This window comes from Cinclus cinclus, chromosome 19, assembly GCF_963662255.1.
Source record: "Cinclus cinclus chromosome 19, bCinCin1.1, whole genome shotgun sequence".
Lineage (NCBI taxonomy): Eukaryota > Metazoa > Chordata > Aves > Passeriformes > Cinclidae > Cinclus > Cinclus cinclus.
This window is the reverse complement of record NC_085064.1, coordinates 8,015,463-8,040,668: the sequence shown is the minus strand read 5'-3', so window position 1 is coordinate 8,040,668 and position 25,206 is coordinate 8,015,463. Positions and strand designations below refer to the sequence as shown.

General features: G+C 50.9%; 1 protein-coding gene across 1 annotated transcript in view; it reads right to left on the bottom strand.

Moving 5' to 3' along the window:
• Positions 1–1,797: 1,797 nt before the first annotated feature.
• ASTN2 (astrotactin 2) overlaps positions 1,798–25,206 on the bottom strand; it is a 315,039-nt gene continuing 291,630 nt past the window's right edge. Inside the window, exons 21-23 of the mRNA XM_062505713.1 lie at positions 9,180–9,280; positions 7,766–7,949; positions 1,798–2,035 (exon numbers count right to left, since the gene is read on the bottom strand). Of these exons, the coding sequence (XP_062361697.1) occupies positions 1,798–2,035; positions 7,766–7,949; positions 9,180–9,280 (523 nt within the window). The remainder of the gene's footprint in view (positions 2,036–7,765; positions 7,950–9,179; positions 9,281–25,206) is intronic.

Below are 25,206 nucleotides of genomic sequence, written 5' to 3'. Positions count from 1 at the left end.
AAACTCCAAGGCTACCAGTCACCCCCAAAGGGCAAAATGATGGTGAAGAGGCAGCAGCACTGCTGGGCACTGAGATTTTAACACATGGTGGTATCATGGTCCCCCTTAGGCTTTGTTTTCAGTGTGGTACTACCCTCAGTGACACACATTCATAGCCCAGAGCTCTCAGTGTCATCCTCCTCTCTCTCTCCATCAGGAAAAGGGATTTAGCTTAAAAATTAAGACTTCAGGCAACCTTCAACACTTTGTAGCTTGTCTTACAGACTGCAATGTCACAGCAAAATTTTCTGTGAACTTCAGCAGGATTTCGATCAGGTGCTGGAGTCCTTCCCAAAGCACATGAATGTGGCTCAAATGAAGAGATGTAACCAAAGAGGGAAAAAAAAAGAGCAGTTTAGAAGGAACAATCAGAATTATCTGAGTGGGTGCAAATCAGGCAAATAGGTTTAGCACAAGAAGAAATAGGTCTCTGGCTGAAGCTTTTCTACATCAAATTCTACACTGTTGTTTGTTTTCAAAACATTTTTGCTTTGAAACTCACATCCTGTTTGTTTGATTTGATGTTAAAGGGTTAACTAACCTGAAAAAACTAAACAAAAATATTTGCTTTGGTCTGATTAAATTGATTAATTCAACCCACACTCTTCTCTCTTCCCTCTCCAGGTTTGTTGTTCTGCTTTAAAAAGGAAAAAGCAATAGCTTTGAGCTGATCTGATTTTTGTATTTTTTCCCTTCTCACCCTCCCGCACTTTTTGGTTTGGCTACCAGGCTGAGAAATCCATTACCCACAGGGAGCCTGGGCCAGCCTAACCCACATCTGACAGTAAAAGAAACCAGATTCTCCACGTCTTTTTAGCCCCTGGCTTTCTTCTTGGGCTTTCCCACACACTTCCAGCTCCCACTGGGACCAGTGGCTATGCTGGGTGTTGAGGAGGGGAGGACCCTGTGAGGAAGGCTGCACGTTTCCCTCCTTTCTATGCATCCATCTTGGTCTCCCTCATCTCAGCCACATCCCAGGAGTGCCAAACCCAGAACTGAAACCCCCACGGACGCCCAAGCAGAGGTGAGACCATGTCAGGAAGAAACACCAGAGAGGCAGCAAAGATGGACTTAATATGAATCTTTAATGCACAGAACAAGCTGCCGGGAGCCTTGCGAACGAAGGCTGCACACGGAGCCACCCCGTCCACCCGGAGCGGTACAAAAGCCCAGCTTGCCTGCAGCATCCCGGGCACCGCCTGGCCTCCTGCCCCGGGGCCCTCGCTGGCAGCGCGGTGTCACCGGCCACCCGCGCCACCTCCTCCTGGCCTGGTGTCCTTGGCCACCACGGCACGGGGCCCCTCGCCCCACTGCTGCTGCCCGGTGGCAGGGCAGGCAGGGCAGGCAGGGAGGGGATCACCCAGCACCCAGTAACTCCCCTCTGCCTGGCCCCGGCCTCGAGTGGGTATCTCCTCCTCCCAGGGTTTTGGAGCGTGTAGTCCAGGAAATTCAGTAAGAAAAGATAAAAAGGAGAGGCTTTTATGCTGAGTCAAATTAGGTAATTTCTTTTTTTTTTTTTTCTTTTTTTCACTCTTGAAAAATTAAAAAAAAAAAAAAAGGAAAAGAAATTAAGGTCCAACTTGCTCATTTCTTGTTTCTCTGCCGTCTGTGTGAGAAAGTCCTGTTTGGCCTCGCTGTCCCCTTCCACCCCCTCTGAACATCACCCGACCCCAAACCCCACCAGCCACTCAGCATATTGCAAGTCCTCGACTCCTCAGAGTCCCTTTGCCTCCCACAGCTCCAGGCCCGCTCCTTCCCTCACCGCCCCTTGGACTCCCCGTAGGTGTTGCGCAGCATGGAGACCATCTTCTCCTCGCAGGTGACTTTGGTGTCCTTTAGGATGCTGTACCAGACCATGCCGGGCGGCCGGACCTCCTCGCTGCGGCAGAACAGGTAGGGCATGGTCTCGGTGCGGCTCTGGATGTAGGCACTGCGCAGCAGCGTCGAGCAGTGGCTGCTGACCTTCTCCAGCCTCCTCAGGATCAGGTGAGCCTTCCTGGAGGGGACAGAGATGGGAACAGAGCAGTGTGGGCAAGGCACAGGGGAGGTCAGGAGTCAGGACTTCGGCCATCAGCTCTGTCTTGTGGCAAGAATGGGCAAGACCCATTGCCTAAGACATTGTCTTTCCTGTTCCAAGTGGAGAGAAGCTCTGTTTTTCCCAAAGTTCTGGGTGTACCTACACAGCACCAAGACTTCAGGTCTGACCCACTGGAGCAGTTTGCATGCCCTGGGGACAGTCTGTCCCAGCTAGATTGTCACCACCACCATATGATCCTGGCCAGCTCCAGCACATGTGCTGGCCCCACCTGGCACCCTGGTGAGACACCCGGCACCTTCTTGCCCTTGACTGCTGAGCACATCCCTCCCTTTTCTGATTTCCCAAGTCTGCAGGAGGTAAAGAGCCCAAAAAGACTGACACTAGAAAAGCGAGGAAAAAAAAGCACAACACATTAAGACAAAACAAAATAAACCCGTAAGAAACCAAGAATCCCCTTGTGGGAGTTAGCAAAGTGCTAAATCAAACAAAGGGAGGGAAGAGGGTTTACTTCAGTGGTCTGAAAGTTTCAAGATCACAGATTATTTCCTCTCCCTCTGGTGCCACAGGAAAGCTCTGGATTCGGGAGTCGGGGATTTCGCAGTTCCTGCAGGAATGTAAATTCCCGATAATGATATGTCAGGGGCAGCACTGTCAGTCAGCAAGGCATAAACATGGGGATTATTTGATTATGAAAGCTGAGTGGTAATGCAGCTTGGACTGCAAGCTCCCAGCCCAGGGGGAGCATCAGGAGCCTGACGTCTGGGGATGGGACACCAGGGAAGGGCTGCCAGGGTCACCTCAGCACCAGAGCGGAGGGCAGAGGCGGCGACAGGAGGCGAGAGGGCATCCTGGCACCACCAGCCAGCTCAGACCTCTCCCTCTGGAGTGGGAACTCTGGATGAAAGGCTGCAGGAAACCACTGCTCCTCCAGGGCTCCACATGGAAACCACTGCTCCCCAGGGTGATGTGCTCTGGGTCAGCTTTGAGGGCAAAGGAAGAACAAAGGAAGTTGGCCCTTCTTGGACAACACTCCATGATATCCATTTATGGATTTAATAGACAAAGACGCAAGCCAGACTGGGCAATTTGAGCCTTGTTAGCTACACACACCCATCTATAATAATGACGTCATGGGCTGAGCTGTGCCCAGCTCTGACACAACACCTCTGCTCACGTTACTCTCTGCAGCAGCCACCTGACCTTCTGCAGCATCTGGTGCTCCCACCACACACCAAGACCTGACACACTGCCAGGAGCAGGTCCTGTGCTGCTGGATGTGCGCCTCTTGGACTTACAAATTCCATGATGGCATTAGGTGCTTTTGGTGAAGACTGATTGATTCAAGCCCAGCTCAGCAGCAAAACAAACTCTGCAGTGATTGTCACTACAGTTGCCAAACTTCAACAAATCACTGCAGCTGGAAGGGACCAAAAGCCATTACCTGTGACACTTCCTGCTGGGATCAACCTGCCTGGATGAATTCCTTCTGACCTGCTCCTAGAGTCAGGAGTTGGTGATCCTTCCAGTGCTCCCCATTCTCATGCTGGGATATTGTTTCTTAACATCTGCACTAGTTGCACCTTTCAGGGAAGGCTGAACAAGTGCAGGACACACATCACCTCATGGGATGGACTTTTATGTCAGCTGACCATGCTCAGGAGGAGAGCACTCAGCCAGAACACCCTCACAGAGAAGAACTAAGGCCACAACTCCATGATCACCTTGATTCATAGTAAAGCACCTCTACTGCCAAAATGGGGTACTGGCCCTCCCCCAGCCGTTTAGCTTATGCTTGTGCTGGTGTCCATGGACCTGAATGCTGTGCCAACATGGGGAAGTTGTTTATACAAAAGTCAAGCAAGCAATCATTGGATTTGCCCCCCAAACTGGTTACTATCCTAGCTCACCACAAGACCTCTCCCAGCCACAGCAAGAGGGGAGCAATGAGGAGGGGCCATGACCAGCTCTTGAGGCAAACCCCCATGGTGGGTAACCAACAACACAAGGAGTGGATATGTTGGCTGTCTGCTAGCCACGCTCTGCCCTTCCTCTATTCCCTTCTCACACTTCCCCTATCCTACCCTCCACAGCTTTCCTATGTCTCACTTCTCTCCCACACAACCTGCCTTTGCCTCCATTTCCCTTGGCCTTCTCTACCTTCCCATTTTCATTACTTGCTCCACTACACTTTAATCTCCTGGATACTGCTAGAACTCACCATGCTAGAACTCACTCCTTGCTTCCTGATATATACTCAGGCCTCTTATCCGGGCAAATATTCCTATGTGTGAGAAGTACTTCAAGGATGGCAAGAAATTCAGGGTTCAAACCACCCCAATCTGCTGATGCCTGCTGTGCCAGGCTCTGTGATTCTCCTGGAGCTGTCTCCACACACCTGCTGCATCCCCAGATCACTCTGTGCAGTCAACACCATGAAAAACCCTGTGTTCAAGGATGGGATATGTACATGATGGGCTGGCCCTGTCAAATACTGAAAACACACTGAACTGTGGTCACAGAGGAGACAGGGTCACAGGGGAGAGGGAATCAGGCCCCTCGCTTTTGATGTCCAGTGCCAAAGCTCCAGTTTTGATGGGTTTCACCGCTTTGAGTACTTTAATTTAGCAGGGTAATGAAGTCATGTGTAAATGTTAGATTTAGCTTTCGACTGTCAGCTGTTCCCTCTTAAAAAAAAATGAGGAAGAGAGACAGAGTGGGTGAGGGGAGGGGTGAGAAAGAGAGAGAGGCTTTCTGGTGAAGACTGGGTAATAAATTACAGGAGCAGTTCTTGGGTTGCCAATTTAACATCATAAATCAAGCCCTGGGTATTACCCAAGTGCTCCCTACGGAGGGCTGTCGGGTCAGAACAACCACCTTTTCAAACACTGGAAATGAAATCTTCCTAAATGCTGACCAACCTCATCCCTGCAAGAAATGGCGATTTATTGCCTTATTAAAGGGCAGGAACTGGGAGGGGATGGCAGGGGAACGAGAGGGGACTCACTCTCCTGGCTGCTTGTGGCTGGACCCCAAGCTCTCAGTCCTCAAAAGGAAGAAGTGACCCCCTTCCCCCTCACCCCACAGCCCAGATGGGGATGCCCTCATGTTGGTGTGGGCCAGCAGTGCCCTCTCTCCCACCACATGCCCACCACAGCAGCCAAGGACTGATTCTGGACTGCACTTAGGTGGAGGACTTAGGAGGTCACAGCACAGTCACAAATGATGAAGAGGGGGATTTAAAAATAGTGACAACTCTAAGCAGCCACTTCCCTCTGTGGTGCCTTGTGGCATGGTGGGGGAGAGGAAAAGGAAGGGCATGGGTGTCTGCTGCCAGGGCACTTTCCAAGGGCTTCTGCATGAACCAGTGTTCCCACTGCACAGGAGACAGGGCACTGAGGTCCCTCTTGCCAGCCCCAGCTCTGCAAGGATTTGCCTGAGAGTAGGAGCTTCCTGTTCTGCCCAGGGCCAGGGGTGCTCCTGTCCCCTCCAGCTGCACAGGGGACTGCCAACACTCACCTTGAGGGCTAATATGGGACAAAAATATAACCAGAGCCAGCCAAACCCTGCCCTGCCTTACCTCGGAGGGAGGTACTAAAAGAGGGTGAAACGCATGAAGGAGCCATTAAAAACTGATACCTGGGCTGAAAGGAAGGATGAGATTCCTGAGACCGCAGGGAGAGGGTGGCTGCCTGGCTGCTGTGTTCCTGTATGAGGTGGTTTTGTCATAAATTCAGATTTTCCACTCTGCTGAGAACTGACCTGGGTCTTTCAGACCCTCATGCACAAGGACAGTGAGTCCAGGACTTGATGGCCTCTTATCACAGCCTCCCATCAGAACATTGCATTCCCCCTTGTACCAGAAGTCAGCTGCTCTGGAGATGCATTTCATGTCCCTTGGACTGCCCAGCTGCCTGCCTGGGTGACTGGCTGGAGCAGGGGACAGGTTGTGAGCCCTGGGCTGATGCCACATACTGACCCCAGTGTTGCTGGTAGCCACAAATAGGGGCATGGCAAGAAGATTTAAACTTAATTATTCGTTCTGTCCCCTCCTAAAAGCCATGACCTGCTTGCAGTGATCGTAAGATTCATCCTGAAAACACAGTAAGAGAAAATAATAGTGAAATCTCCCCACGGCTGTGTTAGGAGGCATGCTGGCTTCCCAGACCCAGAGGTCTAGATGCACAGTAGCAGTAAAGTTCACTGATTTAGACAGATTTTTCTGTCCTGTTGGAACAAATAAGCTGTGTGAGATTCACTCAGTGTCTGTGAGAGGAATGGAGGGAGCAGGAAAGGGGCTGCTGTTGCTAGAGGAGATGAGCAGGATGAGGCAAGCCAGGTGCTGAGATGCTGCTGACTATAGAAAGTCCTGGTTTAGGGCCACCTATGAGCTAAGTTTTTAATGTCTCCTTAATGTAAACGGTCTGGTTGGGACATCTGGCTGTCAGTGTGTCTTTTTGCTAGCAGCTGTTTGCAGTAACCTGTGGCTTTCATGGAAACTGGGCTCACGAGGACCTCAGTGTGATGTATTTATTACACAGAGGCAATCGACTCCCCTCTTGTCGCTCTGTTTTATGAGCGAACATTTACTCTGAAGCTGAGACTCATCTGATAAACATTTCAAGGTACAAAAATGCATGTCCCCCTGGGAAGCAGAACAGTCTGTCAATTAAAATCCTGTTAGGAGATGGCCTCCCTTGGAAAATAAAAAAAAAAAAATTAAAAAAATCCTTGTTGCCTCCTGCTATGTCAGTGCCTGAAAAGCCAGGCTGGATGCTGGATGGCAAAGCTTCATTCTTGTCACGAGCCTGGCACTGGCTGCCTCGGTCTTTATAGATCCATCCCCTTGGCTGCAAGTCACACATTTCTCAAGTGCAGAGCAGGGCAGAGGAGTGCTGTGATAAGCTCCCCTGGCTCAGTGAGGACAACAGACAGCAGCCAAATTGACCAGGGGTTCCAGATGTAGCTGGGTCCTGGAACTGGCAGTTTTTGTGGGACTGATGTCCCACAGCTTGATGCAGGTATTGTGTTAGACAGCATCCTTCAGTGCGTTGGATCTCAAGTAACAGGGGAAATAATGATGTAAGAAGAAGCTGATGGCTCCCAGGGATTCAGAGAAGAAAGAACAATTTCAAAGGACAAACAAGCCTGCAGTGTCATCAGAGGGAAGGCAGGGGGAAGGATGAGAACTGTTCTGTGCCAGAGGCCAATGAACTACCAAAGAAACTATGACCAAGATCATCTCTGGAGGAGAACAAGCCCCAGACCAGTTTGGATCTATGTCCAGGAGGGGTGTAAATAGTTGTGAGCTGTCATCCATGGAGAGATCCTCAACCACATCCAACAATCAGATAGGAACAAAAGGAGAAGGAGAAACTTTCTCAGGCCTATATGACACCCTTTGCACCCCACTCCTCAGTGTTTCCAATCCCCCAGCTCATTCGAAGCATCACCCATGTGGTTCAGGCTGGGTGATACAAACATTCATGCAAAGACCATCCAGCTGCCGGGTGTCCCACCAGCATTCATCCAAGGACTGACCACCAAGGGGATGCAAGGACAGCTTGGTGAACACCAAAAGGGGACTTCTCTTAGAGACAAGGAGAAGGCATGGGGGTCACACCCCCAGTGGCCAAGCAGAGGGGTGCTGTGGGCATGGGGCAGGGCAAGACACAGGGAAGGGACAGGTACCTGGGCCCCAGCTCATCCTCACTGCGCCAGACAAAGTCTCCAAACTTCTCGTAGTGGGAGTTGTAGTGGTGCTGCACTCGGAAGAGCATGGAAGCAGAGACCTCCATTAGGGTGTTGTAGGCTGTCTGCTGCTCCTTCCCACTCGTGTAGCCATTGTAGAGGTTGTAGATTTTGTCAGCTATCTCTGGAAAGGATCAGGGCATGGTATTAATGACCAGCTGAAGGTACTAACATGGGAAGAGGAGGAGCAGAGCCCTTGACAGGACAGGGACAGGCAGCTGGGGTGGCTGCCAGTCCCTTGGGGCTGCCTGCAGCAGGGTTCAAAGACTGCAGAGCATTCAGCAACTCCTCAGGCTGATACTGCAGTGGGTGCCCTGCACGAGCAAAGCTGTTCCAAAGACTCCAGTAATATTCCATGAAGGAACAGAAGGAGAAGAGGCAAAAAGCTGCTGGGAAAGGCAGACAGCTTTGTCCTCTCAGGAAGGGCAGGCAAGCCCTTCCCAAATTCATCAAACCAAAAGCTATTTGCAGCCATGGTGCTACAGAGTGGTAAGAAAACAACACTTGATTCCACGATGGCCCTTCAGCCAGAAATGCAGGGCCTCATCATTGTGGGCACCAGCTGGAGCAGCTCAGATGTGTTAAACAAGAGTGTTAACTCTCTGCTGTAAAAAAAAAATAATCTCCTTTTAGAGATGAAAAATGTGCAAAACCACATCTCCTTCTTTCTCCTTAGTCTCCTGTTTGCTGTTTTTCCATGGGAATGCTTTTCATATTGAACATGGAACTAAGCACTAATTTTTTTTTTTTTTCTGTGTGATATTCTCAATGGAAAGCAAGCAAGAAAGAGAACAGGTAACATGATGGTCACATAGAGGAATCCTTTTAAATATGAAAGCACCCAGGTGCTCTGCTTTGGATGTAAAGATAAGTGGGATCAGTTTCAAAACTAAACAATGCAAATGTGCAAAAGTAGCTGGACTTTTATCAACATTTCTATTTCCAAATGGATCTAGCTGTCCCCAGTATCCCTTCAAACACCCAGAGCCAAAGGTACCCTGCATGGCCCAGGCAGGGATGCTTCTCTCAGGTTTGAGAGAAGAGATTGTTCTTTATCCAGGGGGCTTGTGTCAGACACAGAGTACCAGCTCCCACATCCATGCATGGCAAGGATGCCTGTGTGGCATCACAGAGCCATTAGCTTCCCAGCCAAGCAGACTTTGCCCCGGGACACTCCTGCAATTTGTCACCCCTCCCCACATGAGCATCCCTTTGTCCGTGGGTGGATTTAAAGGAGCTTTCTCACTGGGAGAGAAGCATCTGGGCAGGTTTGTGGGAGCACAGTGAAGAGGGGAATATCAAAATTAGCAGGAAATGTCTCCTGGTGTGAAACAGGAGGCACCTGAACACTGACCTTCTGCCTTGCTGTCGTCTACCAGTGGGCACGCTGTCCTCAGGGTGACTGTGCTCAGCTCTGAATGTCTCCCTCGTGTATCCACTGCGTACAGGGTGAACCTGAAAGGCAGGAAGCAAAAGGAAAACAATGTCTTGATCCCTCAGTCCCACACCACCAGGTTGTTAAGGGAACTGGTCTTCAGAAGAGAAAGGAAAAATGTGGTCCAGGCACAATCAGTCTGTTTTGGCATCTCAAGGAGATGTGAGATGATCTCCTGGAACAGAGGAGAACCCAGGGATAGGAGCCAGGGCTGAGGGGACAGGCCATTTCATCCCTTTCTGGAATCTACGGGGCTCCATTTCCTCTCCCCTTGTCCCAGGGACCCCTGTGGGGCTGCACCTTGAATCCCCCTGACTGCAGAGAGATGCAAACACCTCAGGGTTGCCCTGCCGTGCATTGATGTGAACATTATAACACGGTGGTGTTTGTGAGCCGGGCTCCTCTGTGGCCCTTCTGGGAGCACAGCAGTAATTCTTGCCATAAGTGGGCTCTGTGCTGACAACTGACAGCTCGTCCTCATCCTGTGAACGGCCCTTGAGTTGTTTGCTCCCTCATTTCCTCACAAGGGTGGGGCTGGCAAAAGGGTGGGAATGATAATTTCGCACTTGAAGCTAATGGATAGCATCTGACAGTAAAATATGGCTTTTGTGCCCGATGGAGCATTGAATAAACAGGCTGTGGCTGCAGGGAACGTCCAGGGATGCTGAGCTCAGAGTCCTGCTCAGAGCATCAAAGCTCCAAGATGAGAATGTTTCTCCACAGCAGGGGTGACAATCTTCTGTCCATTCTCCCAAAGGGCATCAGTTCATATTTATTCACTCCGAGCTGGGCATGGCAACTCAAGCTGGTTTTGACAAAATGCAGGGGGTGGTTTGAACCCCTCAGAGGTCTGAGATGCCTGGTGGTGGGTACCCAGCCTGAGAAATAACACACCACCCCTCCTTAGCCTAAGGTAAAACTGACCAGCTCTTGCAAGTGAGTGCAAGAAGTATCATAAAAGCAGCTGAAGCTTAAATGGGATTGAGACCCTGAGGTATGTTTATTTAAGGAATGGTCCTAAGTCTTTAGCATCCTTGGGGGTGACAGAAGCAATGCCTCCCTCTTCCTCATCCCACACACGAGCACTGCCAGCCCCCTCTCTCCTGCCTGCAGGCCCTGCACATCCCACATCCGGCTGATAAGAACTGACATTTGAACGGTAGCAATTCCCAGCACAGGACATATTCCCTCCAAGCAATTAGCATTAGCTCCCTAACAATACTTGCTGTCTGAAAGGATGCCAGCAGACTGCCAAGGAACTCGCTTGTGTGCAGGGACAACTCCCATTTTCACAAAGCTGGGGCATGCAGGGGATGCACACACTGGGCTCACCCAAGGAGATGCTATTTCATCCTTTTGGCATGACATCATTTTCCTTTATTTACCAGGAGCTTTGCTCAGAGTGGGATCATGTCAAGAAGCACATCTACACAGTGCCACTTCACAAGTACCACACATAGGCTGTTCTCACAGAGGGACACACAGAGCAATAGGGCAACAGAGAATTCCAGGCAGGAGTCTGACTGCTGGGCTTTGCATCCCATCCTGAAGGTGCCACTGGTCCTTTCCCTCCTTCCAGCAGGCAGAAGGTTCAAGGGGAGTGAGGAGTCTCCTGCTGGGAGCAAGGAAGCTTTATGTCTCAGGGGCACCCAGTGTTGGGCAGGGGGGCTCCAGCCCCAGGAGATGAGGAGCTGCAGCAGGACAGGGCAGGGACTCCAGTGGTCTGGCTGCCCACCCACTGCAGGGCTCTTCTTGCTCATCAGCAAAAGCACAACAAGCAGTAAGAGGGCTTAGCATCAGGGTACTGCTGAGAGCTGCTCCCCATGCCCATCCTGGGGTCACCTGCCAAGCCACAGTGGCTGTGCTGCTGCGTTTGCTTTGGGAAAAGGGTGAGCAGAGCTAATGTGTAACCTCTGCTCTGCCTGCAGCGGCTCAGGCTGGCTCCATTAGCTCTGAGGCAATCAGTGCCAGAGCACTTTCCTTGGAAAACAGAAGATTTTTATCAAAACATAATTGTAATATTCAGCAATTAGTGCCCATTTCACCTATTCCATCGTCAGTGGGGTCAGGAGGATTAGTTGGGTGTTGAAGCACATCCACCCCTTTGGGTAATGCTGAAGACCTGTGTGAGCCTTTTGACTGCACTTCTCCCCTCTGCCCAGCTCACACAGGAACAAAGTCACTCAGCTGCCAAGAGCAAAAACATCTCTCCTGGTCAGGCCTGAGTTAAAAAATAGATGTCAAAAAAAAAAAAAAGCCCTTGTTTCATCTTTTATTTTTGATAAAGTAAGGGAAAAAAAAACCAAAACACTATGTAAATGGAAAAAAGCATCAGAATTAAAGTGATTTTGATCTTGTCAAAAATTCTTTTTTTAAGAACAAACCCAATTACTTTACCTCACCTGGAGCCAGTCCCCTTTCAAGAACCTTAGAGGAAACTCTTTCATCTCCATTCCTTGTGAACAAGTTGTTTTGGACTCAGGACCATTCACCCCAGCTGTGGTGGAGGCTGGCAGCCCAGCAGCACACAGCCTCTGCACCTCTCCAGCTCCTTCCAGCCAGTGACCTCAGAAGGTTTTAACATTAATTACAGTCCAAAAGATCACCCTGAAGCACAGCAGTATTAATAGCTCTGTTTTATCGACAGTAAACAGAGACATATGGGGTGAAGCATCGTGCCCCGGAGAGGCTCAGTGACATGAACAGTTTGGAAACTTGGGAGATGATGGTTTCCACTCTTGTTCTCAAACCACTTGACCACCCAGCCTCTGAAGCAAAACACTTTTATGGCCAGTTAATGGCACTGTGCAGAGTGCTGGGGTTTAGTTTTGTTCTTTTATTCCCGGAAACGGACAATTAAGAGAAGGGAATGCAAAGACCTGTGTCTCTGTGCAAACCCAGCATTCACATTTTGCTGGAAACCTTCAGCAGATGCAGGCAAGCAGCAGCCTAGGACCCAATGGGAGATCAACAGGGTGGCCAGTAGCAGGAGATACCACCACTGCATGGGAGGGATGGGGATGTGGCTTTAAGCTGAAGCAGGGTAGGTTTGGATAAGGTATTAGGAAGAAATTCATTGCAATAAGGGTGGTGAGGTTACTAAAAGAGGCTGTGGACCCCACATGCCTGGGAGTGTTCAAGACCAGGTTGGACAAGGCTTGGAGCAACCTGGGATAGTGGAAGGTGTCCCTGCCCATGGTAGAGAGTTGGAAGGAGATGAGCTTTAAAGTCCCTTCTAACCCAAACCAGGCATCATCCCCATTGATGAGGATAGAGCTGCACTTGAATAGGCCAACACTGATAATTTGTAAACAAATAAGGCCAAAGCCTTATTTGAGCACTTTGCCCAAAGCAGAGATCTCTGAGTTGAAGTCTAAGCCAGAAACAAAAAGGTCTCAGACCTACAGTCATTGCACAAAACCACATCAGACAACCTGGAATGCCATATGGTAGCTACAATCTGGCAGAAGCTCCTCTATAACCTGGAGGTGTTTTGTTTAGTGATAAACTTTCCTCACAACGTTTCCTCATCTTCTCCCTGCACTTTCCAAAGAAGCTCCAGGCTCCCTGTTACTGTCTCACAGCTGATTCCCTTTTTCACCCATGCCTTCAGCAAGATCCTACACAAAGACTTGTATTTCTAGAAATACTGGAATATATTTTACCTGAAGAGATTTTAAAGAGGCCCAAACACATATGCTCTTAGGGGGGGATCAGCCCTCCATGCCTGGAAATGCTGCCACCTGTGCAGCAAATCACAGCATACAAAGTCCTATAAAGTAATGATGGTTAAATGTTTGCTTCGAAATTCAAACCTATTGGAACTTTCATGGAGAGATAGAAACCAATCAACATTTGGCCTCATGAAATGTCAATACCTTCCTTGTAGATTCCCCACCCAGTGTTGGCTGAAGGCTGAGTTTTATCACTAGTCTCAAGATGCTTCTTGGGGGAGGAAGAGAAAGCAAGAGGGGAATGTTAATGCTTCAGTTTCTGGAACCCAGTGTCTGTTGAGATTGTCCCTTGCATTTCAAGAGATTTAAAACCCAGAAAAGAATGTTTCTGTCCTTTCTCAATGCAGGGAAAATAACCCAAAATACAAATTTATAAAGACGCCAAGTTCTAAAGACTGAGAATGAAAGCTCAAAACATGTTACTTATTTATAGACAGCATGTTTTTTAACTCCCTCTCATGATGCTCATGACGCTTCAGTGCTGTACACACGAACCTTATTTGCAGGAAGTGAGATAAGAACTTTTAAGTCTGACCTTCCTTAGCTGCTGATTCCCTTATATCCTACAGAGATACCACAGGCATTTCTGATCTGCCTTGTCTGCTCTTCCTGAGGCCTTTGGGCTGGTGCAACTGCTCCATGAGGTGCTGTACCACAACGGGCTGTCTGGACTGCAGAGAAAGGCTCTGATAAGGAGCTCAATTAGCACTCGTGCAGATGCCAAACCCCCACGCTAATTAAGCGTGTGTCTGCTGGGAGCTGGCTGCATCCATCAGCAACGACTGTGCGGCCAGCCCAGGCTCTGAGAGGAGCCCGTGTGAATGAAGGACAGGGCAGAGATGCTGCTCCAGAGCCCGGTGTCACGCAAAAACACGGCCTGAAGCTTTCCAAAGTGGAGCAACCACAAGATGCTCCTGCCAGTGGGGCTTGGCTTGAGCTTGGCTGACCTGCCTGGGCTTGGTGCCGTGTTCCTGCTGCCATGAGACTCTTGTTGTTAACTCCAGCAGCTCAGCAAGGGTAACCCTGGCTGGCGTCCCACACACAGCGTGATGGATTCTCCCTCCCCTGGCAGCGTGGCTACCACCACCCGTCATGCCGAGCCTGAAAACAAATCCTGACTTGGCTGAGGTGTTACATGCACGTCCTGCCCGGTCGGTCACAGCTTGTCCGTGCCTCCTGCACAGCCCAGGCTCATGGGGCTCGCACGTACCCTGCCCCACGCCGAGGCTGCTGACACTCACACATCACACCCTGCCTTGCCAGCTCTTCTCGCCTCCTGCTCCAGCTGAAAAACAATGCCGAGGCCTCCCTTTAAAAGCCCTCAGTGGAGCAGCTCTTGGCATTCCACGCCTCCCTGCTGCCCAGTGATCTCAGCATGGAGACTGGGCACGAGGGATGGGGGCCAGGCTCGGGCTGTGCCAGGACGTGCAGAACGGAGCACCACAACGGTGCCCCCAAACACACGGGTGGGAACACACCCATCAGACCCTGCACCGGGCACGTCCTTGTGCTCATGGCACCCAAACTAACTGTTCTCTCCCATTCTGGTAGTCTGGGAGTGCCCTCAGCTCCCAGACACCAAGGTGAGGGGCTTGCCAGAGGGAGGCTGGGAGTTTTGAGGGGGGAGTGTGTTTCTTTGTCCTGATACCCACAGGTATCTGAGCAGCGTTAGACCTTCATCCCAGCATCTCCTGGAGCTAAAAGCATCCATAAATAACACACACAGTTTCCTTCAAATACTCTTCTTGAGCAGTGTGGGAGCCCAGGGGTGCTGCAGGGTGGAGCAGAGCTGTGGACGTTTCACCCCAAGCCACATGCCATGGGCTGTGAGTAGTCCAGGAGCCACCCACCCGCTCCTGCCTCCCTGCCATGGGCTTGTACATCCCCTGCAGAGCCTCCCAGCCACTTCCATTGAGGAACATGGAGCAGGAGTCAGGCTTGCCTGCCAGCAACCGCCTGGGCAGGCATGGAAAGGGGTGTGTATGTTTAGAGCAAGCATTCCCAATTCAGAAACCATTAAAATTTAAAAAGAAATCAGATCGAATAAAAAGCAGCCAGTCCACACAAGCCACAGGAATGCAGCTGAGCTTATTGACGACTCTGTGATTTGTGAAAATTAAGAGAGGTAAATGAGAACAACCTCCCCAGTCTCTGCAGCAAATGCTGAGCAGACAATTAGCAGGGGGTGGTTTTGGCATGGAGAGGATTTCTGGGTCTGTTTGTTGGGCCCTGGCTTTGGGCTCACTCATGCCATGACCATGTCCATGGTGTCAGGGGAGGGCTGGTGTCCTGGCAGGGGACTGACCACATTGCATCCCTGCCAAAGGCTCTACTGGAGGCTTGAGATTTGGGCAAAGCTTTACAGGGCAGTGCTCACCCCTGTGCCATCTCCCTGGGGCTGGAACTGCCACAAGGGTATTCTGTTGTTCACTGTCTTTGGTTCCAGCTCTGCTTTTCCATGGTAAGGAATCAGCAGACAGTTCTTTTAAAAGCTCTCCTCACTGTTCTACCAACCAAGAAAAGCACCTTTTGAGATTGAGCTGCTTTTAACCATCTGTGGCAACTGACCTACTCCCATCAGCGTGATGGAGGAACAGGTTAGCAGCAACTGGTGCCACACTGAAGTATCAAGTCTTGCCATTACACAAATGCTGGGGCTGGCAGCAAACTGTTGTCACAACTCACACTTCTTTTGTTCCCAGGAGAGCATGCTTCGAGAATGCTTGAGACTAATAGTTATCCTTCAACAAATGCCTCCCAACAAAACCAGACCAGAGCTGTCAGATGTACCTGCAGGACATGCCTCAGGTGTCTGATGTCTTTTGGAAGTGGATAAAACAGTGCCCATCAAATACTGGAGGAAGGAGGCAGGAGGAAGGCACAGGCTGCTCTGCACAGTAGGAAGCTTTTTGATCAGAGAGACCTTGGGAAAAGGGCAGAGGAGATTTGATTTCTGAGACAGTGAGGGTAGCTGGAGCTGCTGTGGGGCTGGGGATAGGCTTGCACAGCCTGGGGTCCATCTTTGCTTTGTGTCAAACCTGGGAAAGTCACCCGGGGTTATCTGCACTGCATGGTTGCCTGAATTGCAGCAGATGCCATGGCCATGCTCAAAAACAGTGACCAAAGACCATGGCACTTCTCACAGGGAGGAGGGCAGGGCCAGTGATTGTCGATGAATTACAGGGGTGCAGTGTGGGACAGCATCACTTTGGTGTCACAGCATCCCACACTGTGCTGCCCCCAGTCTCCTGGCCTTGCCGTTTGAACTATGAGGTCACAGAGAGCCAAAACCTGGAGTAGGCAGGTTTGGGTGCTGGTCCCCTCAACCCCTCGAGAGTATCTGCACCTGAGCCAAGCTATGATGCAGATTCACTCAGCTCTCTCTCCTTTGAGCACTTCATCAACCTCTTTTTGTTTCAGATCCCTGTTAAACAAGATGCAAACAAAGGGTGAAGGGGAAAGAAAGACAGAAATTAATTAAAAATCCTGACCACTCCTTGCTACTGCCTGGATCTATTGTCTCCCTGACAAAGAAATGCTCGGCAGAGCATTCACCTTCCCAGCCTCAAATGTGACATCTCAATTTCCCAAGATTTCCCTCAAAACCCTGTCAACAACCCACCAGAGTAGTGATTCCCATTACTGCCATGGCTGTGAAAGAAGGCCTTGATACACAGGCCACCTTCTGTTCCCAAGAACCCTGCTCCTGAATGATGCCTGTGTTGGATGGCCAAGATTCCACCGGAGCCCCTCTGCCAGCCGGACACGTTGTGAGCAGCAATGCCAAGATGCCTTAGGTGAAAATGTGTTTCACTGGAAATGAGGGCAAGATGCCAGCCAGGCCATGGCTTCATCCAGAAGGTGCAGGAAGATCACTGCCACCCTCCTGACTGCTGCATCCTCTGAGTGTCTTCATCACCACCCCGGGGCCGAGAGCTCCAGCAGTGCCACTGTCCCTCCTTGCCTTTTTCTCTGCCTTATGATTCCCTCCTTGGTTGCCCCTGGTCCTTGCCAGTTGTTTCAAGAAGCAGATGATGACTCCCTCATCCCTCTCTCTTGGAGTACATCCTTTCAGGAGCAGCTCTACCTCACTGAATAAGGAAGAGCAGAGCAATCTTCTCTGGACAGAAGCTTGGAGCTCCTGATGGAGATGGGCTTTGGATGAGAGAGCAGCTCGTTGGCGTGGCAGCAGGACAGCACACCCAAAACAGCTACCCTAACATGGGATAACATTAACACTGCTGTTGTTGCAACACTGGGGCTTTAGCTCCTAGGCACTCTCCAAGGGGCAAGGAGGATTCAATTAGCTTGGAGATGCCCCAGCAGAACTCTATGGTGTCCCATGGTGATGGTTCCCAGCTGTGAAGGCAAGATGATGGCAGAAAAAGCAGGATCACCATGGAATTACCAGCTTTGGAGAGGATGGATAGAGGGTGTTTGAGGTCCGTATTTCTTGGCAGTCAGCGTGTCCTTGCTGTGAGGATGAAGATTTGCAGATGTGCTTCTAAAGGCAATGCAGTGAGAACTGGCCCAGCTTCACAACCTTCCCTGTCTGTCTCAGGGCTTGAGGCAAGGTGTTCCCCTCACTGCCTGGAAAGGCCACAGAAGGTCCCACTAGCAAGAATATGAATTGTAATGTCCTTTGGTGGAGTGAAGAACCAGAAGGAGGTGATAATAAGCCACTGCAGGCTGGTGCTTTTGTCTCCAGTGAAGCAACAGCAGCTCATTACAGTCTGTGAAGTGCCAGAGTCCCTGTTCTGCTGGGATACCCAACAAAGCCCTTGGACAGAGGTCAGATGAGTTGCCTCTGACTCCCTGTGCTGCTGGAACAATTCCTACTGCACAACAGCTGGGGTTGGTGCTGCCAACTGGGGGGCTGGTCCCACTCGGGCTACAGAGCATCAGTGAGAGCTGGCGATGGATCGAGCTGCCTTGGCACAGCAAAGGAGGGCTTTCCTCAGGCTCTGCATCCCACGTGTCCCCGAGGCCCTGCCACAGCCTTTGCAAGGGCACTGTAACACACATTAATCCCTCCAGCTCCTCAGGGAAGGGTATGCCCTGGCAGCACTTGCATCGTCTCTTCCACATGTGCAATACCTGCTGCTGTCCCCATCAGTTTGGGACACCCCAACCCTGTTCCCTCAGCCACAGACACCCCACAGCCCCCAGGCCCAGCCCTGCTGAGTTTGGGACTTGGAGGGTAAGTTTTACTTTTAGGGGAGGTTTCGCTTGTCTTTGCACTGATCTGTGGGTGGGTGGATTTCAGCCTCATCCTACAGCTTTAGTCCTGCATGCCAGGTGAGTTACCCCAAGAGTGACACACCCCTTTAGTACCTTCCTTGGGCCACTCCATGAGGAGACAGCAGTGCTCAGGGTGGCTGTAGCTTCAGGCGATGAGCAGGAGAGAGGGAATAAATATTCAGAAGGAGAGAGAGAATGAATACTCTTCCTCCAGATGTGCCAAGGAGACAGAGAGACAAGCAAAGCCCAGGACCCCTGCAGGGAGCTCCACAATGGGAATGTTCACAGCTAACCATCCCTGCTGCTCAACCTACCAACACTCTGCAGAGCTTGGCCATCGCTGGCCCTAGGGACATGGGTGAGAGGAAGGTTGTGACCCCTGGCAAACTGGGAAATCTTTGCCCCTCCTCACCTTATAGTCCCTCTAAACAAGAACCAGACACTCCCCAGCTTGCTACCCCTGGAGATCCCCCTGGTTTGTCATGGGCTTGTCTCATTCTCCTGGGGGCTTGGCTTCCATCTGGACTGCTGGTTGAAATCCAGCCCGGGCTGGTAGTGACTTCAAAAGGCAGTGTCATCTGAGGAGCAGTGGGTGGTCCACGACAAGCCAGTCGATGGCTGACTGTTCTTATAAAAGCCACCACGGTAGAGCCCCTGCTTCCAGAAGAAAGGCAAGAGCTGCTCTGGCCGCAGGGAGCAGAGCTTGTCCTTGGCCTGAGGGACAGCCACCTTAGTGAGCTGGCACAGGGAGCTGGCTGTGCACCCCTGAGGGCAGAGCTCTTGATCTGTCTCCGTTGGTTTTGTCCCCAGCACTGGCCAGCCCTGGCTTCACCTTTCACAGGCAACAGTGCAAAATAAACCCCGGCAATAACTGGAGAGGGGGACCCTCTGAACATCCCAGGTAGAATCCCAATAAGACGAACTCCAGCTGGGCTCTGGGAGCTCAAGGACAGCCAACAGGGCCTTGCAATGACCTTAGTGTTGGCATGGAGATGGTGGCAGGCAGGGATGCTCTGTGCCAGCCAGAAGGATGCCAGCCAGATCTGCAGTGTCCACTGTCCCTGTGCCCCAAGGCCCCCAAATCCAGGGGCACAGGGCAAGGAACTGGCAGTGGGCAGGAGATTCTCACAGTTCCAGCAGGCAGACAGGGAGGGTGGAGGGCACGATGGGGGCGGGGAGCGTGGGCAGGGGGACCCGAAACAAATAATAAAAACAAAATCCCAGTAAGCATGTTAGAATTCGTTTGAAGTGCAGAGCAGCTTTCAGGCAGGGTTATGCACATCTCCCAGCCCGGCGTGATTTACACATTCCTTGCGAGCAAAGGAATCTTCCCTGATTTGAAGTAAAACAGATGTTTTGGGGTTTTCTTTCCCCCCTCCCCACCCTCCTTTAATAATTTCTTTATTGAAATGATGGCTATGCAGCCAACCAGCCCAGAGCCAGAGCCCTGCTACCCCAGAAGCCAGGACTGGAGACCCGCTGTCCTGAGCCACGGGAGAGCCCCTTGTCATTGCAGTGACTGTACTTGGGATCTTCCAGAGGTGCAGAGACAGCCCTGTTCTCCTGCAAATGCTGCTCCAGAGGCATCACTCCCTGCAGGTTTCTTCCCTTGTTTTTAGCTCTGCAGGGAAGGATTGCAACTCTCTGCACCTTTTCTTCCTCTTCAGCTACAGCTGATCCTCCATCCCTGCTCCAGCAGCCCAGGTCCAGGAGACTTTGTAACCTCTGCCACCAGTCCAGGAGATGTGTTTGATGGTGGGACTTGCCCTTGTTTCCACACCTTAGTGTCACACCTCATCCCAGTTGTGCTCTGTGGATTGGGAAGGGCATCCTGGTCCATGCCCAGGACTGGAAGCAGCAGTGCTGCTCACACATCCCAAGTGAAACAACCCAGCATGAGGAATGGGAATGGTGTTGGGCAGGCTGAAGCTGGGATATCTGTTAATTTTAGCACAGTGTGATCTCGGTCAAGTTACTTTGCCTCTATTTTTGTCACAACTTTTCCACCCAGGAAAATTATTTGGGGAGGAAGCATCCATTCCCTAGGGGGTTGCAGAGCACCAAGTGCAGTGGGCTCCTGACTGCTGATTGATGCTGCAAACTACCAGCACAGCCATGCCCTTGAGTTTACACTCAGAAAAATAAGTCATGGCCAGTAGCAAATCCATCAAGCTGCCCCATCTTTCTTTTCTTTCCTTATTTTTTTTTTTAAACCCTGTTGTTCTCAGTACTTCGTTGGTGGCAGGGTGGGAAGGTTTTTTGTAACGCATTCACGTACCAGTGGGACTCACTCCCATTCCTGTCTGGTACAAGAGATTGCACAAGAGAGAGAAACAAATGGGGATGAGGAAATGCGTGTTTATGAGAGGCAGCGCTGTCATCGTGAGCAAGGGACCCCCCGCAGGAGAGCCGGCCTGGGAGCCAGTGGATTTCCATTCTCTCCTAACACTCCATTCATGCCTCGTTTCATCCCTCCCTGGAGGCCCCGAGGCTGGCCAGGGTCCCACGGCCCCGTTCGGGACTCCCAACCCCCTTGTGCCGCCTTCTGCGATATTTATTGTTGGGTGGAAAGAGGGAGATGTTGTTGTCTCATAAAAATAATGAGTTGAGAAAGATCAGCAGCTTTTGGCATTGCATGCACCCCTTGTTTTCCTCCTGCAGCAGAGGAAGGTCTTCCCTCCTGCATCACCGCTCCTTGGCCACACTCCCTGTGCTCCCTTGCTGCCCATCCTGGCAGGACTGCTCCCAACATCCACCATGGAGTCTCTCATGGGCCTTCCTGCTCACGATGTGGTTGCTGCCATGAACCTTCTCCTGACCTGATCGGGAACCCTTCCTTAATCCAAACCACATTGCTGCCTGATATGATAGTCACTGGTAAATAACCTTGACTGCAGTGGTCTGGAACAGCCAGGGATCCCATATCACTGCTAGTAATGATTTAGGATTGTGCATCATTTGCAGATGACACGGAGAGGGTCTCATCCCTACTCCCCACCCAGCCATCCCTTCCAGGACAGTGCCTGCCCCCCCTCACTTCAGGTGGCTCCAGCTGAAAGCCACCTGGGTGACAATCCTCCTGCCTGATGCTGGTGTGCACACAAGGAATGGGAATGGCTGATTTTTCTGCACTCCCTTGTGCACTGCAGAGCTCCCAGCGATGGGGCTGGGGTCCCCCCACAAACAGGTGGGGTATTAATAAAACCAAAAGTAATCACCCAGGCACACATACTACAGCCCACTTGGGTCCCTTTCCTGTCTGCTCCTGCAAGCCCCCTGCCTCCCCCTGCTTTCTCCACACACCTCAATTTCATTATCTCTCATCTGGAGCTGCCCATTACATGTTTTTGCCAACATAAATATTTAATCCCAGTGCATTGCACGGGAAGGCCATTGTGGAGTTAATCCTCCAACTCATGTCTCCACTTGGAAGACAATTTAACTTGTGGCAGGGCAGCAGGTACAAGGCAGGAAGAGAGCCAAGAGCTGGAGGTGGCCTGGAAGAACTTGGAATCTGTGTGTGGGGTGATGCAGGTGGGCTTCATGCTGTGGGGTGGGCTTCATTCCATGGGTTTCTTTCTATGGGGTGGGCTTCATTCCATGGGGTGAGCTTCATTCTGTGGGATAGCTCTCCTGGAGCTCTTCTTCGCTGGGGTGGTTCTGCTGGAGCAGTGATCAGGAGGGTTTGGATAGCTAATGGAAAAGCCACAGGGCTCACTGCAAGCTGCAGCCTGGGGAGGGAGGTACAAGGGGCATTGCCAAGGGGGGCTCCAGGTGCAGCACTTTGCTGGGTTCAGCAGTGTTAGGACATCCTGTTCTCTGCATGCTCTAGGTTGCAACAGCATGGAAAGCCCAGAGTTTGTCAGCTTGCTTCACCTGCCAGTGTGGGTCTAAGCAACCACACAATCCCACAGTGCTCCACCAAACACCTCTATATTCACCTGCACACCCAGAGGCTATTTACACCAGGATCTGACCATGACTTTACCTGTGGGCTATGGAGTAAGGGTTATGGGATAATTGGTGTGTTTATGGGGTTACTGGGGAGCACTAAGGTGCCTGCTGTGATATGGGACAGACCCTCTGCAAAGTGAGATGCTCCAGCCCCAGGTCCAAAGCTATAAAGTGCGTGGACAGAAATGCACCCTGGTCCTCATCTATCTGCCTCTGTGCCCTCAGGAGGGCAGCACCCATGGGGATGCAACATCACAAAACATCCATCAACCTAACAAAGCCCCCAGACACAGAGAGGAGGGGTACAAGGGGCAAAGACCACTCTGCAATGTAGGGCCAAGGGTAGATCTTGTGGCAGCTGAAAGGGCTTGAAATCCTTCCCCTTACATCAGCAGTGGCGTGTCAAAACACTGAAGAAGTATTTTGGTTTCAGTTGCTTTGTCTGAGAGGCTCCCCCAGCAGCCTGGGGTGGGTCACTTGGAGACCAACCAGCCCTCCCCAACATCCCCTGCCCCATGTGAGAAACTGGGATGTGCAAAGCCTCCACATCCACACAGGCCCTGCCCAGAAAGGCTGGAAGACTGGGATGTTGCAATGATGCAAACCAGAGGGAAGGAAAACATGGAAGTATCCCAGCCCTGTGGCAGGGCCTTCTGTCTGGGGTTGTGCAATGAGATTAGGAGGGGAGGCCACTCCTGTAGCTGCAGGGCAGTGGGAGATGCTCGGGGGGGGGGGGGGGGGGGGGGGGGGGGGGGGGGGAAGGAGAAAACTGTCATGCTGCAGACCTAGCTCAGGTTGCTGCTGCCGTGGGCTGCCCTACAGTTTCCCTGGCAGAAACCAAGAGGTGAAAAGATGGAAGAGAAGCAACAGACCCTGATCCAGGGTTATGACAGCCCAGAGCTGTGGCAAGATTCACCCAAGCCCAGCTCATTGTGCAGGTGCTTGGACAAGCATGTCCCTGTGACCCAGCTTTGAGCTCCCTTCACACCCAACCTGCCAGGGCAGTGTCTCCACACAGACAGTATGTCTCCATCCAGTGAAAACAGGACCCCACCAACCCCTCCATCCACCACCCCTTGAACAACCAGCACCCCACAGACCCTACTTCTTCTTCTTCTTCTTTTTTTTTTTCTTAGAAACTTTTACATCATGACATAAGCTTTGGCTCCGAGGGTTTTTAGTGAAAGCCAGGGTACTTTTCCCCTTCTCTTAACAGAAACCATATTGCTGTATAATCAAATTGATCTCATTCCCGATGAGGGAAGCAAGTGTGTATGTGAGGAGCAATGAGGGCACTTGTGGTGGGAGGAATTTCTCTGAAGGTACTCCAAGGAAATATCCTTGAGAGTGGCATCAGGTGGAGGTGACCAAGCAGAGACCAATGGGCCACAGCTCAGCACAGAACATCACCCACAGCAAGCCCCACCTCACCACGGGGATGCCATCTATGCAGCCCAGCAGCTGCTCCTTGGATTATATTCCCATTTTACTACGGATCTCCTCCCTGTACTGGAAACCCAGCAAAGGGCGTGGTTCAGTTTTAATACATCTGTTTTACAGGTGGGAAAACTCAGGAAGAAGCAGCTACTTTGAGATTACTTTTTTGATGCCTGTTTTACAATATCACAAATTCAGCTGAAGCCAAGGGGATCTGTGGCTCTAAGGGTGAAGCCTTGAAGATGATGCTCCCAAAATGGAGATGTCTCCATTTACTGGCTACTTTTGCAAACACAGGAAAGGGGGAAACAACCCAAACCTCAAGGAAGAAATTAAAGGCCATTTGAGATCTGGGCAGGGGCTCCATTGCCCACAGCTCTGCCGTGACAAACTCCCTGCAGAAACTCTTTGTTTCTCCGGGAAAGAGCCATGGTCCTGAGGGGTGAAGGTGTGGCAGAGCTGGAGACGTCACTTTGTACTCATAAACTCCAGTTTGGCATGATCAGGAGGTGGGTGCTTACTGATGTAATGTTCTACACAAGTCTGAGATTAAAAGAGACCTTTCTTTTTAATAAATAGCACACACACAAAAGGAAAATGAAAATAACAAAGTGTTCTCTGGGAGATAAGGCTGGTGAAGGACTCTCTGTGCTGTTGTTACAAGAAAAAGATGGGCTGGGATGTGCTGCAGGTGTCCTTTGGAAAAAATGAAACAAAAAGAAAAGGTTTGACTGGTCTTATGGACCTGCAGCCATACGTGAGAGAAATGCACATTGCTGGGCTGAGCTGGGACAGAACTTGTAGCTCATGGCATCCAAACTCTTCTTTTGAGAGTGGACAAAAAGATGGGCAGGTAATATCAGCTTGTGACTTATCCTTTTATTCAGAGAAGTATCACTGCCAAATATCTCCACCTTTGGGGACCTGGGGTTCCATCCAGAGTCTGTCTGAGCTGACTGACCCCTGGGCTATGGGGTGGCTCTGGGTTCAGATAACACCTGTGGGTCCAGTAGTGACTGAACACCTGGGCACCACAAGAGCTGGTCACATTCCTCCTCGGGCATGTTTGTGGACAGAACCATGCTGCTTTTGGCTGCTCTTTAAAACTTGAATAAACCTAGTTCTTCAGTTGTCTGGAAATACCAAGTTGAGCTGCTATGGGTGCAAGGCAGACTTCCCATTCACAAGTACCTGGATCCCAAACTGAACATGGAAGAGGATACTTTTTTTTTTTTTTCCCCCAGGGAGCATCTCTTAATCATTTGACCAAAAAAGCAATTCCCCTAAGTGTTCTCCTGAAGTGGGCCTTATTTGAAATGTGAGTATGGCCATTCCTCCCCTCTGCTCTGCTCTAGATCACTGAGGAGCTACAGGTATGTCACACCTCTCCTTTCCTGCTTCTCTTGCTAGGACATGGCCAACAAGGGCATTTGTTCCTCTCCTCAATCCCTTCTTCTCTACAGGATAGAAAAAGCAGGGTGTGTCCTGTGTTCCTTGTGTCCTGGAACAGGAGTGTGTTCAAACTGTGCTGTAAGAATCAAACCAACATTTGATTTGGTTTGGACATCTCAGCTTTCCAG